This window comes from Zalophus californianus, chromosome 2 (genome assembly GCF_009762305.2).
Source record: "Zalophus californianus isolate mZalCal1 chromosome 2, mZalCal1.pri.v2, whole genome shotgun sequence".
Classification (NCBI taxonomy): domain Eukaryota; kingdom Metazoa; phylum Chordata; class Mammalia; order Carnivora; family Otariidae; genus Zalophus; species Zalophus californianus.
The window spans coordinates 54622161-54640862 of record NC_045596.1 but is presented as its reverse complement, the minus strand read 5'-3'; the positions used below and the strand labels follow the sequence as shown (position 1 = coordinate 54640862).

The following is an 18702-nucleotide window of genomic DNA, read 5'->3' as shown; positions in this document are numbered from 1 at the left end:
AATAGTAACCACAGGCACAAAAAGAAAAGTTAATATGTTTTGGAATCTATCTCTCCCTAAAACTAGAACTTTTGCTGTTTGATTTTCCTGGTTTAAATAATCCATGCTCTTAACCAGTAGCCCCCTAAAACTTTATTTATCTTAACTCATTTAACCTGATAACCACCCTGTATGGTATGTACATGTTAGTTTCTTATTTTACAGATGAGGATACTGAAGCAACGTGACTTGCCAAGGTCACACATTGAATAAATAATAAAGCTGTAGTTTAAGCCCCAGCAGTTATATCTAGATGACTGCATCAACTTCAGCTTTCACTCTTGTTCCGTGACTATTCTGCACAGAGCAATCAAAGTGAATTGGAAGAGCACAACCTCCCCCTACTTCATATCCTCTGACAGTCTCTCACAAATGCCAAACTCCTTAGAGAGTCCATATGACCCTACCTGATCTGGGTACCCTGCCTCTCTCTGACCATAGGGTTTTTATTTTTTATTTTTTAAAGATTTTATTTAGTTATTAGAGAGAGAGAGAGAGAGCATGAGCAGGGGCGAGGAGTAGAGGGAGGAGCAAAAGGAGAGAGACAGGCAGACCCTGTGCTGAGCGCAGAGCCCCATACGAGGCTTGATCTCAGGACTCTCAGATCATGACCTGAGCCAAAACCAAGAGTCAGACTTCACCGACTGAGATGCCCAGGCTCTATCTCCTTTGAGGGTTACATTTCAAAGAGATGGATTTCAGGTCCTCGAGAAAGACATTTCTGGGGTTGTTAAACTGCAAGAGGCTTTTAAAAGATTTGCATACAGTTCAAAGAGGCAGAAAGAGAATTCACAACTTTCTAAAGTAAATGCTCTATAAGGAAAAGGATATGGGATCTAGAGTCAGGACGAAAACATTTAATAAAATTGAGGGGAGTATTCAGTCTGTCTTGGGCAGGGCCTTTGTACTTGATGTTCCTTCTTTCTGGGACATTGCTCCCCCCAGTTCTTATGACTCACTCCTTCTTGTCATTAGGACCTTCAAAGAGGCTGTCCCTGCAGCTGTCTATAATGTTCCCACATCTAACCTTCAAGTCACTATTGTCTTCTTCATAGAACACACCTTGAAGATAATTTTATTTCTTCATTTTCTTGTTTCTCCTACTAGCATGAATGCAGGCACCTTGTGTTCTTATATGCTGATAGCTAATGAAGCTCTGACCTAGAACTCTGTCTGATATATTGCCTGGACTAATACACATCTGTTAAGTGAATGAATGAATGAATGAATGAACTGAAACTTCAGGAATGAAAGGAGAACTGTGTATGGCAAAGAATTACAGGCATTTGTCATATAAAACTAAAGGTTATTTTATGAATCAAGAGAAGGTAACATTAAAATAACTTTTAGTTCATGTTTCCAGTAGAAAAGAGGATCATGACTTTGATGATGTCACATTAAGAATCCATATGTCTGTATTTAGTTTAGTTTTATTTTTTTATTTTTTTTAAAGATTTTATTTATTTATTTGACAGAGAGAGACACAGCGAGAGCAGGAACACAAGCAGGGGGAGTGGGAGAGGGAGAAGTAGGCTTCCCGCAGAGCAGGGAGCCTGATGTGGGGCCCGATCCCAGGACCCTGGGATCATGACCTGAGAGGAAGGCAGATGCTTAACGACTGAGCCACCCAGGCGCCCTTTAGTTTAGTTTTAGATCATTATTCAACCCAGGAGAAAAGCTCAGAGTAACATGCATGGTTTGACAAAATCTTTAAAATAGAGCAATATAATATGTCCTCGTCTATTCATTCCATGAGAAGTAAAGGGTTTGTCTCTACAAATCACACAAGAAAAAATTAGCATTGCACCTGCACAAAAGCAGAAGAGGTGAGAATACTTAGTAAGTTGACATGTAACTACTAAATTCTTACTACTGTACAGAGGAAATAAAAGGAATACATGTATAGTGCTCAAAGGAAGAGCATCTGGTGTATGTATATCCTAAAACAAAGTAAAAAAGGGTGATATGGAAATTAGCTAATCCATTATTTAGAATTATCCTGGAAAAATATTATTGAAATAATAAAGCTTTACAATTAGTCGGAAAATCTTGGATCTCAGCCATGGTTTCTGTTTTTGTTCATGGGTATTGTGAAGGTTTGCACGTAGATGTTTTCAAGATCTCTCTTGAGTCACATACTCTGAGGTTGTGTGGATTTTCTTTTTTTTTTATATGGAAAATCAATTTTATTTCAATAAATACAAATAAAGAACTGGAAATTGAAATTTAAAATAAAAATAGTACCATTTAAAATAATAACATAAATCATGAAATACTAAGGCATAAACCTTAGAAAATACCTGCAAGATCTCTATCTTTTTTCTTTAAATTTTTTATTGTTATGTTAATCACCATACATTACATCATTAGTTTTTGATGTAGTGTTCCATGATTCATTGTTTGTGCATAACACCCAGTGCTCCATGCAGAACGTGCCCTCTTTAATACCCATCACCAGGCTAACCCACCCTCCCACCCCCCTCCCCTCTAGAACCCTCAGTTTGTTTTTCAGAGTCCATCGTCTCTCATGGTTCGTCTCCCCCTCCGATTTCCCACCCCTTCATTCCTCCCCTCCTGCTATCTTCTTCTGTGTGGATTTTCAAATGCATAAATGCAGAGAAATACCTGGGAAGAGGGGAGGAGGCACAGAAACCTAGTATAGAGCAGAATAGACATCCCATCGAGTCAGTAGAAGTGACTCCCTTTTAAAATTTCTGGTTTATACACTCGCATCTTCAAGTGAGAATTATAAACAAAATAAATCCAGTCTAAGGTGTTTGCTCCATCACGATTTCCAACAGATGAGAGAACTTGCCCACTCTTGCAAATGGTGCCTCCACCAAAACAAAAACAAAAAACAAAAACCCAAGATAATAAATGATGCTCTCATCTCACCTGTTATGTTTCATTTTACTATTTGCTGTTAGCCCTACATTCTGAAAGTCCATCATGGATTTATTATACATAGATATATTTATATTAATAAATATTTTTTGCATAGCACTGAGATTTACAAAATACCCTCCACAGACATTAATTTAGATGGTGTGTACAATAACCCGGTAAATAATATTATCCCCATTACAGAGATGCAGAAATTTGCTTAAGTACAGAGCATGCCAATGTCTTGCTGTGGTCAAGGGGTTGGCAGATGGTGAATCTAGAATACAAACACAGTTCCCCTGAGTCTAAATCATGCTCTCTTTACTGTTCACCATGTCCATAAAGTACCATTTCCACTCCCTGGAGAGTGGGATAGCTGCAGGGAGCTCTGCTTAATAAAATTATACAATGACTCCACTAAGAATGATCAAGTTTCCAGTAATAAAAACATGATTTATTTGCCTGTTTCTATTCTGCAGCCGAGCCCAAGGGAAAGTGATAATACATGCTGTGCTGAAGTTTAAATCCTGTTTCAAAAATACTGCAGCAAAATTTCGGGATAGTATTGAAACCACTTTATATCAGAAGCTAAAGGGCAAAACTGGGTCTTTATGTGTAGATTCTTCTTCATTTAAATTTTCAGGTAAGCCTTTTTATGTATGGTATAGAGTGATTTTCATCCTTTAATTTTAATGTCGTGTTTTTTGTAAAAATGAAAACACTTCCCTCCTTAAATATAATTTCCTATACAATGATTATTGCTTTTAACCACTGTTAAAATAATTGGGGTCCATGTTAATCAATTTCTTGATATAATATCATTCTTGTATTCCTGGAATTAAACCTTACTTGATGATAGAGTTTAAAAAAAAAGTAGTCAGGGCCCCAAATAACATTTCTTTGCAAAACAAGGCAGCCATAAACTCTTTTTTTTAAAGATTTTATTTATTGATTTGAGAGAGAGAATGAGCAAGAGAGAGTGCGCGCAAGTGGGGGGGGTGGGTTGGAGAGGCAGAGGGAGAAGCAGACTCCCCACTGAGCAAGGAGCCTGACCCCAGGACCCCGGGATCATGACCCAAGCCAAAGGCAGACGCTTAACCAACTGAGCCACCCAGGTGCCCCGTAAGTCAGCCATAAACTCTTAACGGCTTGTTCTGTGGGTTGTGTTTTCTCCCTCATTTCTTTCGGATATCTCAAGAATCTAGATTCCTAGGTCCCAGAAATGAGTTTGAATCTCTTTAGCATCAAGTCAACTTCCTGATAGGCCTTTAATGGACTTCGTCTCTCTCTTCTGTACAATATAACTCTTTTTAATTTTTTCTAATTCAGTGTAGTTAGCAGTGTTATATTAATTTCAGGTGTACAATTATACAATCTAATTCTTATTCTTGGTCACCTAACAATATTGTGAAAGACAGCTTCTAAAAGGTAGGGACAAGTGTCCCTTCATTCCCAGGATAATGAGTGTCTCTCTGGTCTTGATAAAAGTACAGCCAATGCTTGGCACAGCTAAGCTCGGCTATCAATTCTCTGCTACCACAAATCTGATCAAGGGCAGAAAAGTATCCCTGCCCCTGCAGGAAGGACTAAAAGGATGAAATGTGTGTGGAAAAAAATAAATCAAGGCCAAGGGTTCATTTGCATAGAACATAAAAGGATCAAAAAGCAAAACCTGAATATGCTTCTCCTGGATAAGAAACCGTCATATTGTTGAAATGTGACTCTCCCCAGGTTATTAGATGCTTTCTTTCTTTTTTTTTCAATACTTTATTTATTTATTTGACAGAGAGAGACACAGCGAGAGAGGGAACACAAGCAGGGGGAGTGGGAGAGGGAGAAGCAGGCTTCCCGCGGAGCAGGGAGCCCGATGCGGGGCTCGATCCCAGGACCCTGGGATCATGACCTGAGCTGAAGGCAGACGCTTAATGACTGAGCCACCCAGGCGCCCCTAGATGCTTTCTCTTAGAATCTTCCTTCTCATACAGCTTATCCAATGTGTGGTGACCTCAAAAGAACACAGAGAAATAAAGCAGATCTGCAATTTATAGAGAATTTGCCACCAAAGATATATTTTTGAAAATTCATCTGCTAAAAATGTGAATTAAATGTAAAGAAACAGTATTAAATTTCCAGTATTCCTCCAACCTGTAAGAACATTATGTAGGATCCCAGGAAAACTGACTTTCTGAGGTCTTTTCCAGATACACTATTTTTTCTTTCAGTAATTCTATTTAATACAATGCCACCCTACAATTTTATGAAGAACAGTGACTGTTAAGCGTAATACACTTAAGAACAGATGGTGCTTTGGTATTGTCTTAGCCTCTACTTGTTGCTTAGAAACCCTCTCTCCCTCCTACTCCAACCCTCTTCAGAAGATAGATGCCTTATGAAACTGGGGTTTTGTAGGTGTGGAACCAAACCCAGCAGCCAACTGGACCAGTTCTGCAAAACCACAATGAAATAAGTTAACACAAAACTCACATTCAAGACAGCTCTTACTGAAAGCGATTATGAATCTTCAGTGGTCACCACATAAATGGGTCTCTGGTTTAGGGATTTATGAAAAGCTTATTTAGATAATCAAGGTTGCTGCTATCTTATTGATATGCTTCCTGGTAAGTTCAGTATGTCAGCATTGTTCAATTTCATTTTTATACAAGCTGCTTAACAAAGAGGAAAAAGTCACTACTTCCTACAGCTGTGGCTTAGACATCACTGGCCAGTGCAAATAGTTACAACAACCAGCTGAATACAGAACTAGTGTTTCTATATTATTATGCCTAGAAAGAGAAGATATAGAATCGTGGTTAAAATCGTGGGACCTGCTGAGATTTGAATCCCAGGTCCTCTGTACATCTGCTGTGTGACCTTGGAAACATTGCCTAACATTTCTGCACCTCAGTCGAAACATCTCATCATGGGGATGATGATAATAAATAATATTGCATATGGCTATTGTATTTCAAAGACCTCATGCACTTTAAAAAAACAGGACTGGTGTAAAGTAAGTATCATTCATTGGTTTTTATCATAGAAAAAAAAACACTCAAAAGGTATGTCCTATGGATTATATATTTGCAAGTCAACTTTATACATATATATATGCTATTCTTTTTATTAACAGGCCTGCCTATACCTCCCCCCCCCCAAACTCAGGCTTCACTATGGATGAGGGGTCAGAAACTGGAGGTGTTCCTAAGGAAGAATGACCACCTCCCTCAAAGCACTAGTGCAGTAGGGGCGACTCGATGTCTCCACCCTTAAGCCCCCACCAAAGACAAATCACTTTATCTGACAGAGCCTTAGTGTCTTCATCTTTATAAAGAAGATCATGTTCATATACTTCATAGTAGTTTTTTTTCTGGAAAAAAAATGAACACACACATCTAAAGCTCTTAGTGCAATGCCTGACATAGAGCAAGTACTCAAAAAATAGTAACCAAGATAGATTTTCTTCTATATATACACTTTGCAAGAATATTTTCCAGGAGATCATGGTTATTCTTCTGGTAACTGTATTTTTGGATATTCACTGCACACCAATTGAATCTTAGGGAACATACCTATGTGCCTTTGATATATAGATTCATAGCAGAGCCATCCCATGTAAATAGATTTTACCAGCCCCAAGAATGAAGTAAATCAGTGGCAGTTGAACCAAGGGATAAAATTATTGCTTTTGTAGAAATAAAAAGTTCATCAACCAAGTGTCCATTAATATTTCAGCACTTAATAATTATACCTACCCCAGGAGAACAGCTTTATATAATTCTTAGTTATAATACTAAATTACTATTGGCTTAATTTATTCACTTACCAAAAAGATACTGACTAAATACTGACTATGGCCCAGGAAATTTGAATAAAATTCTACCTTACCATTTTTCATTTATGCTAATATTAAATTCATTTTCTTTTCCTATACACATACCAAATGATATAGGAATGAGTATCTAAAAAGGGTATTGGCTGATGTTTTTTTAATAATTCGCCATGTATCATCATGACTAAAAGGCAAAATCTCACAGGATTTCCACTTAGAATTTGTATTCTCTATAACTGTCATGCATATTAAGTTATTTATTCCAGATCAGTGGCAAAATCAGGAATAGTGAAAATGGGTTACTGATTTCTGGTCCAAATTAAATTCATGAAAGTGCATTATTTATTGTACAGTAGACATTTGGAAGACCTTAAAGTTGAAAAAGACCTTAGAGATATCCAGTCTGGTTGCCTCATTTATAGGTAAAGAAGAGTCAATGAAATAAAATTCTCTCTAAGTCATAAAATAAATAATGGGCAAACCTGAGACTTTAACACATATCTTCTGATTCTAAGTACACTGTGCATTCTCTACACTATTTCACGAATCAGTTTAGAACTGAAAGCTGCACTAAAAATCTACTTAAGATGCAGGTTTAAAGATTCCAGTGGGAAAAAAAATCTGGCTTCTTTTTCTAAATCTGAAGTCTATCATTACAAATCAAAATCTTTTAAACTCTGTTCTCAGTTTTAACATCAATGAAGAAAGCATATAAACCCATATCTAACTTAAAGAATTGCTGAGAGGAGTTGAAATCAAGTATTATGAAATATTAACTTTAATAAACAATTTTGAAGTACTTGTACAAACACTTTGCCAGTCACTATGGGGAAGTCAAAGAGAAAAAGAATATTGTCCCTCTCGGCAAAAAGCCTATAAGATAAATAAATACATATACAAGTACATACATTTAAGTTTACACTGATTTAGTATATATGAAAGGCACAATCAGTATCACTATTACACAATATTTTAAGCTTATCTGGTACAAACAGTGTGATGTGGATTGGACCTAATGCTGTCATCAGCTGGTAAAATCAGTGATTGCAAGTTACTGAGAACAGCGGAAAACTGATTTTGTCAACAACGTGCCCCAAACCCCAGGCTTCTCAGTCCACTGGCCTCTAAACCCTTGTCATCACTTTTGGCCAACAATCCCAGGAGAGGTCAGATTCCTTTGACAAAGCTCTCAGAGAAGCCAGTTCCTTTCCTTCACATCACTTTCCAGGTTTTAATTATGTACTCACTACAGTAATTATTTGATTACTGACCATCTCTTCCATCAAATTAAACATCAAAATCTCCATGAGAGCAGGGGCCATGTCCTTGTTTGTTCACCATTAAGTCTTCAAGCCTAGCACAGGACCTGGCATATAGCAGTAAATGATTGTTGTTTGCATTAGTGAATTCCATAATATCAAAGCTGCAACTGAAAACCAAAGTAAGAGAGAATATATACAGCCTTTCTCAACTGAGGTTCCACAAAAGAATTAAGGCCTAACAAAAATGATGTGAGTGACTGTTTTCAGTTCTTTTAAGGATGATACATAATACGAGTCCAGATTCATAAAATAGAACTTCAGATAAATAAAGGGGATTAAGAGTACACGTCTCTTGATAGACACTGAGTAACATATAGAATTGTTGAGTCATTATATTCTACAACTGAAACTCATACAACAATGCATGTTAATTATATTTCAGTAATAAAATGGGGGAGTTCATTAATTTCGTAAAAATGAAAGCCCCCTTGGGCATTAGAGCTTAATTCTCTTCTACAATCCCAATAAGGAGGGCTGATAGCAAGTGTGGTGTAAATATGCTACTAGTAGATATTGCCACTCCTAGATTTAGGATGGAAAGAATGCTTCAATTATTAAGGCCCATGAACACAATGTTTAATTTAATTTTCCAGTCACTCCTGAATTCCATGAGAAATGACATTCTACTCCCTTCCACGGTACTAACAATCAGTATTTATGGAATGCATTCTTTAGTTAGAGAGCCATGTTTTTTCCATCAATTCTAAACTCTCCCATAAGGCAAATTCCTTAACCTAATACCATTGACTTCAATGGGAAAAATTTTCATGCACTTCCAAATCCCTGAATTTATGTTCTCTATGCTTAACGAGTGTCACATTCCTTTAAAATAGTGATGATAGGGGCGCCTCAGTGGCTCAGTCATTAAGCATCTGCCTTCAGCTCAGGTCATCATCTCTGAGTCCTGGGATGGAGCCCCCGGGTTGGGCTCCCCACTCAGCAGGAGTCTGCTTCTCCCTCTGCCTCTCCCCCACTGCCTCCCCACTCCCTGCTCATGCTCTCGCTCTCTCTCTCTCAAATAAATAAAAATCTAAAAAAAAAATAGAAATGATAACCTCAATAGTTAAAATTGGTTAACACAATTTTCCTTTATTACTTATTTTATAATATGATTACTTACATGATCTTGTTATTTATAGTTTAACAAACAAAACATATATATAATATTTAATGTTTATGTAATTTAAGTTTTAATGCACAAAAAAAGAACAAGTAAAACAATACAAATAATATCTCACCAGACATGTTGACCTCACAGAGTGATGCCCTTGACACTCACTGCCATAAACTATCACACCAAGAGCTAAGAAAAAAATGTCATACTACTCTAGATGTACCAACTACATGACTGCAAGGATGACCACATGGTGGCTCTCCTAAAAGTTCTGAAAGGAAAAATTCAAGTCATTCCTTGTAAAAGTGAAGAAGTGCCTCATAAGCTAAGTAAGGGTTTTAAATGAAACGCCTTATAAAGTTGAAAGCTCATAACTTTAATGAGCATATTTAAAAATAATAATAATTTCCTACACAAAGATGCCTTGTACCTACTGGTACACTTAACTATCTATTGAATAGGTGTGAGAAATATTTTAAAATACTTTTATGCTAAATTATATGTGGTTAAAGTAAAAACTCAAATTATGTGGAAGTAGCAGAAAGAATAATAACATAGAACTTTATATACAAGGACGACAGTCCTGACCCATTATTAAGGGTTTTACAAGAGGAAGAATGAAGCTCTGGCCTACCACTCATTTGGGAGCAACTGGCCAAGGCTGAGATATGGATGACGATGTTAGTAGAACACATTTCTTTCATGTGGCTTGATCCTGAGATAATGCATGGCTTCACTTCTACCATGCTTTAAGGAACTGAACTAACCAATCATTCGTTAATGATTCTTTAATCTTAGAGGACATTTTTTTAAAAGCATTGTATTGCCCAGAGTGTCCTTTCTTAACTAAGAACCAATCTTAAGCTCTCTAAACCTGTTTTATCAGCAAAAGTTTTCGTAAAATATTCTTAGTGTAACACCTTGACCATTCAAAATTCCTTGGAAGTAAGTCTTCTAAATAGGCAAATTTTCCAGAGTTTATATTTTATTTTTTAATAAAATATAGAAAGTATCTTTAAAATTATTTTTTTCAAAAATCTATCTCAAACTTAACACCTACTTTTCTGACATTACTATGGACACCCATTAATATATAGTGAGTATTGTGTTCCCTCGGGGCATTTAGGGAAATGTAAGGTTATTGATGCCTTCAATAAATGATCCCAATATTTAAGGTTTTCAGCTCTCATATCTGTTCTTTATATTTTATTTCTTTCTCGTACTTTGATGTCAAGCAGAGTTCTTGCTGTCACTTCCGTTTTCTCTGTGTTCTTTCTTCTACCTTCTCCAAATTTATTTTAAATATTTCATAGTAATTTATACATAAAAATTAGAAAAGTAAATAACCTTTGAATGAGGGTGTTTGGGGCCTTCTTATTTAAATAATCTCTAGTGAGTAAATTTTTTTATATAACTTTTGGCTCCTCAGACACCTTCATTTCCTGATTCTTGACTTAATTCCAGAGAAAGTGTTGCCAAGTCTCCTGAAAGATGTGGAGCATTATTCCTGTTGGCATTTCAAAATGTCTTCCAATAAAGCTAGATATTTACTTAAAATAATATTTAAGGATTTTTAAAATGCAACCTTGAGCTTAGAGTTTGAAATACACATTACTGAATAATACAACAATGTATTAGACACATCTGGAATACAGTAGGACAGTCTGTGTCCTGACTGATAGCCAACATGACACATCTGAGGTTGGGATAGATCTGTGTGATGATTAATTTTATGTGGCAACTTGACTGAGCCACGGGATGCATAGATATCTGGTTAAACATTATTTCTGGGTATATCTGTGAGGATGTTTCCAGAAGATATTAGCATTTGAAGCTGACTGCCTTCCCCAGGGTGGGTGGTATAATCCAACCCATTAAAGGCCTGAGTAGGATAAAAAGATACAGAAAGGGTCAATTCTCTCTCTCTGTCTGATTTTGCGATAGAACTTTGGTTTTCTCCTGCCCTTGTACTGGAATTTATACCACTGGCAGTCTATTTCTCAGGTCTTTGGATTTGAACTGGAATTACACCACTGGCTTTTCTAGGTCTCCAGCTTGCAGATGACAGATCGTGGGACTTCTCAGCCTCCATAATTGCCTGTGAGCCAATTCCTCATAATACGTAAATGAATGAATGAATGAACAAATACTTCTGTTTCTCTAGAGAACTCTGACTAATATAACCTGCCAGAGCACACTGCCAATCACCATCAAGCCCAAATAATCTCAAATTTTCTATGGGCTTTCAGACAGCCTACTTGCCCCACATACTCCTAAGAGGCCAACTGTACATATAGCTAGACTAATGCCCCTGTCTCCCTTCAAGTTTGTCCTAGCCTTCTATCATTTCCCAAGAACCTAAGCTTTTGAGGCCATTGCACTTCTTATGCCCAGGTTGAGTGAGTTATAACATAATCAAAATTAAGAGTGATGAGTTTTAAGTTAAAGAGTTTGCAGTTTGGTAAGGTCCATTAAGATCCATTAAATTATGAAAACACAAGGTCAAAGCTTTTCTTTCTAAAATTTTATTTGATAATATTATATAAAATGAGCTACAGGGGAGAGTCTTAAGCAGACAGATTGGTTAGAAAAGAATTAAAATGGTAAAGTGTGAAGAATTAAAAACCTGAACTATTACAGTGAAAATGATATTAGAAATAGTGGACATATATCAGAGAGATTATATTTACAGAATTGATAGAATGGGATGCCTGGGTGGCTCAGTTGGTTAAACATCTGCTTCAGCTCAGGTCATGATCCCAGGGTCCTGGGATCAAGTTGAGCCCTGCATCGGACTCCCTGCTAATTGGAGAGCCTGTTTCTCCTTCTCCCTCTGCCTTTCCCCCTGTTCATACACTCTCTCTTGCTCTGCTCTCTCTTTCTCAAATAAATAAATAAAATCTTAAAAAAAATCTTGACAGACCTGAACAGTGAGAGGAATTGAATACAACATCCAAGTTTTAAGTCTGAGTAATTAGTGGGATGATAACTTCATATAGAAATAGACAATAGAGAAGTAGTAGAATATAGATGATTAGCTTACATTTTGAGTATTAGATAGAATATACATCTCCAGATAAAGTTATTTATCAAACATTTGGAAATAAAAGACTGGTCCTCTGGAGAAAGTTTGGATCTAAAACCATAAATATGATGGTCATTCCCATAACATGATAATGAAGTCCTAAAAAAAGAATAAAATTGCAAATATAGAAAGGTGAGAAGAGGGAGAGTCAAAGATAGAGTTTTGGGGAATATTTTCATTTATTAAGAAGAAAAAAAGAGGAGTCAGAATTTGAGATGATAAAACAAAAAAAATAGATGAAAAGGTATGAGAAAAAAGTTTTATAATTATGCAGTAAAGAATTCATGACTTTACCCTCCAGGAAGATGGAGTAGATGTATTTTTCCCTATTCCCCCCAGCAAATACAGCTAAAATTCCTAGATATTATATAGAAAAAAAACATAACAAGAGCCCAGACTGGGTAGTGACTTTCAGAGCCCAACAACATGGTGGTGAGTTCCCACCAGTTTGCTTCATATATTCTCAAATGGGACCTGAAGAAGCCATTGACCCAAAAACTCCCAAGAATACAGGGAAAAAGCGGGGACAAAAAGCTTGCTTTCTTCAGTCAAAAGACCAGGAAAGCATCAGTATAACAAGATACAATGCTTTTAGACAATAACTGCCCTACTGCAGCCAAAACACCAAAGAAAGAACAATGGCCTTACCCCAAACCATGCCAGCAAAGCCTGAGTAGGGATCCTCTACTTCCACCCTTCCTGAGCCCTAGTTAAATATGTACAGGACTTATATGCTGAAAACTACACAGCACTGATGAAAGAAATCGAAGAAGATGTAAATAAATGAAGAGAAAAGTCATCTTTATGGATTAAAAGACTCTTAATTGTCCCCAAAATGATATACAGGATTACCTTTTTTTTTAAGATTTTATTTATTTATTTGACAGAAAGAGAAAGTGCACAAGCAAGGGGAGTGGCAGGCAGAGGGAGAGGGAGAAGCAGGCTCCCCACTGAGCAGGGAGCCCGATGTGAGGCTTGATCCCAGGATTCTGGGATCATGACCTGAGCCGAAGGCAGATGTTTAATGGACCCAGAATTATGTTTTTAATCCCAGGCACCCAGGATTATCTTTTTTAGAAAAAAAAATGTGGGAGAAAATCTTTTGCGAGGGCTAGGTAGAGCTCTTTGATTTGACAGCAAAACCACGACTCATAAGAGGAAAACTGACAATTTAAACTTCATCAAAATTAAAATTTTTGCTCTGAACAATACCTGGTTAAGAGGATAGAAAGACAAGCTACAGACTGGAAAAAAAATACCACTTATCAAAGGACTGGTATCTAGAATATATGGAGAATTCTCAAAACTCAGTGAAAAAACAATCAGTTTAGAAAACGGGCAAAACACGGGAAGAGACATTTAACCAAAAAGAATATACAGATGGCAAATAAGCATATATATAGACATCAATATCATTAGCAATTAGATAAATGCAACTTAAAACTACAATGAGATATTGCTACACGTTTATGAGAATGGCTAAAAATTTTTTAAATAATGACAAAACCAAATGCTGGCAAAGACATGGAGAAACTGCATCATCCATACTACACTTATGGGAATGTAAAATGGTACATCCATTCTGGAAAACAGTTTGGTGTTTTTTTAATTAAACATGCAACAGCCACACAACCCATTAATTACACTCCTAGGTATTATCCCAGACAAATGATGATTGTGTTCACGCAAAAATTTATACATGATGTTTATAGCAGCTTATTCCTAATAGCCAAAAACTTAAAACAATCCAGATATCCTTCAAGAAGTTAAGGGTTAAACATATTTGGGTACATCATACCATGGAATACTACTCAGCGATAAACAACTTGGATGAATCTCTAGAAAATTACACTGAGTGAAAGAAGCCAATCCAGAAAATTATATATTGTATTATTCTATTTATATGAATATATAACATTCTTGAAATGCCAAAATTATAGAAAGGGAGAACAGATTAGTGGTTACCAGGGATTAAGGACAGAGTAGGATGGAAGTAAGTAGATGTGACTATAAAAGAGCAACACAACAAATTCTTGTGGTGATGGAAATGTTTTGTATTTTGACAGCATCAATGTCAATATCCTAGTTATGATATTGTACTGTAGTTTTGAAGATGTTGTCTTTACAACATCTTTGCAAGATATTATCTTTGGGGGAAATTGAGAAAAGGGTACATAAATGTTATTTATTACAACTGCATCTGAATCTGCTATTATATCATAATAAACCTTTGGATTTCTTTAAATTACATTTAAGAAACATACACATTTCTTGGGATTAGATCTTAGACATCTGATGATTTTGGCTCTTTATCTCTTATGTTCCTAGATCTCTGAGTTACTCTTGTAACAAATATTATTTAAATGAGTCATAGCGTGAGTTTTCTTAAATGTCTTTGAGAAGTTTGGCAATCTTTTTAAGACTTTTTAAGACTGAAAAACTAGCATTATGGAGTTACTCCCACTAAAATATATTAATGATATTTTATCCTCCATTCCAGCAGCCAAAAATCTTTTTTTGTTGAGATATAATCGACATGTAACATTACATTTATTTCAGTTGTACAACATAACAATTCAATATTTGTATGTATTGCCAAATGAACACAATAAGTCTAGTTAACATCTGTTATATATATTTTTAACACCTTTTATATTTATAAGAAAAATTTTTCTTGTGTTGAGAACTTTTAAGTTCTATTCTCTTAGCAAGTTTCCAAAATGCAGTACAGTATTATTAACTATAGTCACCATGCTGTACATTACATTCCCGTGCCTTATTTATTTTATAAGTGGAAAATAACCCCCTTTTGACTCCCTTCACCCATTTTGCCCACCTCTCCCGACCCCACATTGATTGATTTGCAGATGTTGAACCATCGTTGCATCCCTGGAATAAATTCCACTTGATCATGGTGTATGATTCTTTTAATGTATTGTTGAATTTAGTTTGCTAATACTTTATTAAGGATTTTTGCATCTTGGTTCATCAGGCATATTGACCTATAATTGTTTTTTCTTATGACCTCCTTGTATAGTTTTGGTATCAGGGTAATACTGGCTTCGTGAATTTAGAAGTGTTCCCTCCGCTTCCATTTTTTGGAAAAGTCTGAAAAGAATTGGTGTTAATTCTTCTGTGAATGTTTATAGAATTCACCAGTGAAGCCATCTGGTCCTGGACTTTTGTTTGTTGGGAGCTTTTTGATTACTGATTGAATCTCCTTAGCAGTGATCAGTCTGTTCACATTTTGTATTTCTTCATGATTCAGTCTTGGTGGATTGTATGTTTCTAGAAATTTACTATTTACAATTTTTCTAAGTTGTCAAATTTGTTGGGATTATAGTTGTTCACAGTAGCTTCTTATGATTCTCTGTATTTCTGTGACACAGTTATAACAACTCCTCTTTCAATTCTGATTTTATTTATTTGAATTCTCCCTCTTTTTTTTTTCTTGGTGAGTCTAACTAAAGGTTTGTCAATTTTGTTTATCTTTCAAAGAACCAGCTCTTAGTTTCATTGATCTTTTCTATCATTTTAGTCTCTATTTCACTTATATCTTCTCTGATATTTATTTCTTTCCTCGTGGTAACTTTATTCTTCTCCTAGTGCCTTGAGATGCAAAGTTAGGTTATTTGAGATTCTTTCTTGATATTAAAATCTTTTGACATTCATAAACAAGATAAGATTGTAAAAGTACTAAAACCATCAGGCAAAACCACTTTGATTCTTCTTTTACATAACTGATGAATTATGTATGACTCTTGCCTGCTTCTCTTAATGCAGTACACATTAAATAGCTAAACGTACCATATACTAGATACCAGCTTTATTTATTTATTTATTTATTTATTAACATATAATATATTATTTGTTTCAGTACAGGTCTATGATTCATCAGTCTTACATATTTCATAGCACATACCCTCCCCAATGTCCATCACCCGGCCACCCTAGCCCTCCCACCCCCCTCCACTCCAGCAACCCTCAGTTTGTTTCCTGAGATTAAGAGTCTCTTATGGTTTGTCTCCCTCTTTGGTTTTGTCTTGTTTCATTTTTTTCCCTCCCTTCCCCTATGATCCTCTGTCTTATTTCTCAAATTCCTCGTATCAGTGAAATCATAGGATACTTGTCTTTCTCTGATTGACTTATTTCGCTTAGCATAATACCCTCTAGTTCCATCCATGTTATTGCAAATGACAAGATATCATTTTTTTGAAGGCTGCCTAATATTCCATTGTATATATATGCCATGTCTTCTTTATCCATCCATCTGTTGATGGATATCTTTGCTCTTTCCATAGTTTGGTAATTGTGGACATTGCTGCTATAAACATTGGGGTGCATGTACCCCTTCGGATCACTACATTTGTATCTTTGGGGTAAATACCCAGTAGTGCAATTGCTGGGTCGTATGGTAGCTCTATTTTCAACTTTTTGAGGAACCTCCATACTGTTTTCCAGAGTGGCTGCACCAGCTTGCATTCCCCCCAAAAGTGTAGGAGGGTTCCCCTTTCTCCGCATCCTCTCCAACACCTGTCATTTCCTGACTTGTTAATTTTAGCCATTCTGACTGGTGTGAGGTGGTATCTCATTGAGGTTTTGATTTGGATTTCCCTGATGCCGAATGATGTTGAACACTTTTTCATGTGTCTGTTGGCCATTTGGATGTCTCCTTTGGAAAAATGTCTGTTCATGTCTTCTGCCCATTTCTTGACTGGATTATTTGTTCTCTGGGTGTCGAGTTTAATAAGTTGTTTATAGATTTTGGATACTAGCCCTTTATCTGATATGTCATTTGCAAACATCTTCTCCCATTCTGTCGGTTCTCTTTTGGTTTTCTTGACTGCTTCCTTTGCTGTGCAAAAGCTTTTTATCTTGAAGTTCCAATAGTTCATTTTTGCCATTGCTTCCCTTGCCTTTGGTGATGTTTCTAGGAAGAAGTTGCCACGGCTGAGGTCAAAGAAGTTGCTGCCTGTGTTCTCCTCAAGGATTTTGATGGACTCCTGTCTCACATTTAGGTCTTTCATCCATTTTGAGTCTATTTTTGTGTGTGGTGTCAGGGAATGGTCCAGTTTGATTCGTCTGCATGTGGCTGTCCAATTTTCCCAACACCATTTGTTGAAGAGACTGTCTTTTTTCCATCAGACATTCTTTCCTGCTTGGTTGAAGATTAGTTGACCATAGAGTTGAGGGTCCATTTCTGGGCTCTCTATTCTGTTCCATTGATCTATATGTCTGTTTTTGTACCAGTACCGTAATGTCTTGGTGATGACAGCTTTGTAATAGAGCTTGAAGTCCAGAATTGTGATGCCACAAGCTTTGCTTTGCTTGTTCAACATTTCTCTGGCTATTCAAGGTCTTTTCTGATTCCATACAAATTTTAGGATTATTTGTTCCATTTCTTTAAAAAAAAGTGGATGGTATTTTGATAGGGATTGCTTTAAATGTGTAGATTGCTCTAGGTAGCATAGACATTTTCACAATATTTGTTCTTCTAATCCATGAGCATGCAACATTTTTCCATTTCTTTGTGTCTTCCTCAATTTCTTCCATGAGTATTTTATAGTTTTCTGAGTACAGATTCTTTGCCTCTTTGGTTAGGTTTATTCCTAGGTATCTTGTGGTTTTGGGTGCAACTGTAAATGGGATCGACTCCTTAATTTCTCTTTCTTCTGTCTTCTTGTTGGTGTATAGAAATTGGATCCTTATACTCATATTCCATCCCTTCATTGTATTTACCCTTTTGTGTGTGTGTGTGTGTGTGTGTGTGTGTGTGTGTGTGTGTGTGTTTCTTTCTTTAAAGATTTGAGAGGCGGTTTCTTCTAACAGACCAAAATACACCCAAAATCTAGTGTGTGGCTCTATTCACCAGCCTGATCATATTCTTTTTTTTTTTTTCTTTTTCTTCCCCCCCCCACCCAGTTTTGGGTCTTTTCTGATTTGTTTAGTGTATGTTTTTCTGGGGTCACGTTTCTCTTTTAGAATTTTGTTCTCTCATTCATCTATTCTCCTCTGGACAAAATGACAAGATGGAAAACTCACTTCAAAAAAAAAGAACAAGAGGCAGTACCGACTGCCAGGAATCTAATCAGTACTGACATTAGTAAGATGTCAGAACTAGAGTTGAGAATGACAATTATAAAGATATTAGCTGGGCTTGAAAAAAACATAGAAGATACTAGAGAATCCCTTTCTGGGAAATTAAGGAACTAAAATCTAACTAAGTAGAAATCAAAAAGGCTATTAATGAGGTGCAATAAAAAATGGAGGCTCTAACTGCAAGGATAAATGAGGCAGAAGAGAGAATTAGTGATATAGAAGACCAAATGATAGGGAATAAAGAAGGTGAAAAAAAGAGAGATAAAAACTACTGGATCACGAGGGCAGAATTCGAGAGATAAGTGATACCATAAGATGAAACAATATTAGAATA

General features: G+C 36.2%; 1 protein-coding gene across 1 annotated transcript in view; it reads left to right on the top strand.

The window, feature by feature from the left end:
• Nucleotides 1-18702, top strand: part of LOC113925577 (transmembrane protease serine 11C-like) — a 59789-nt gene that overhangs the window by 21395 nt on the left and 19692 nt on the right. The window contains exon 5 of the mRNA XM_027600112.1: nt 3402-3565. Within this exon, the coding sequence (XP_027455913.1) occupies nt 3402-3565 (164 nt within the window). The remainder of the gene's footprint in view (nt 1-3401; nt 3566-18702) is intronic.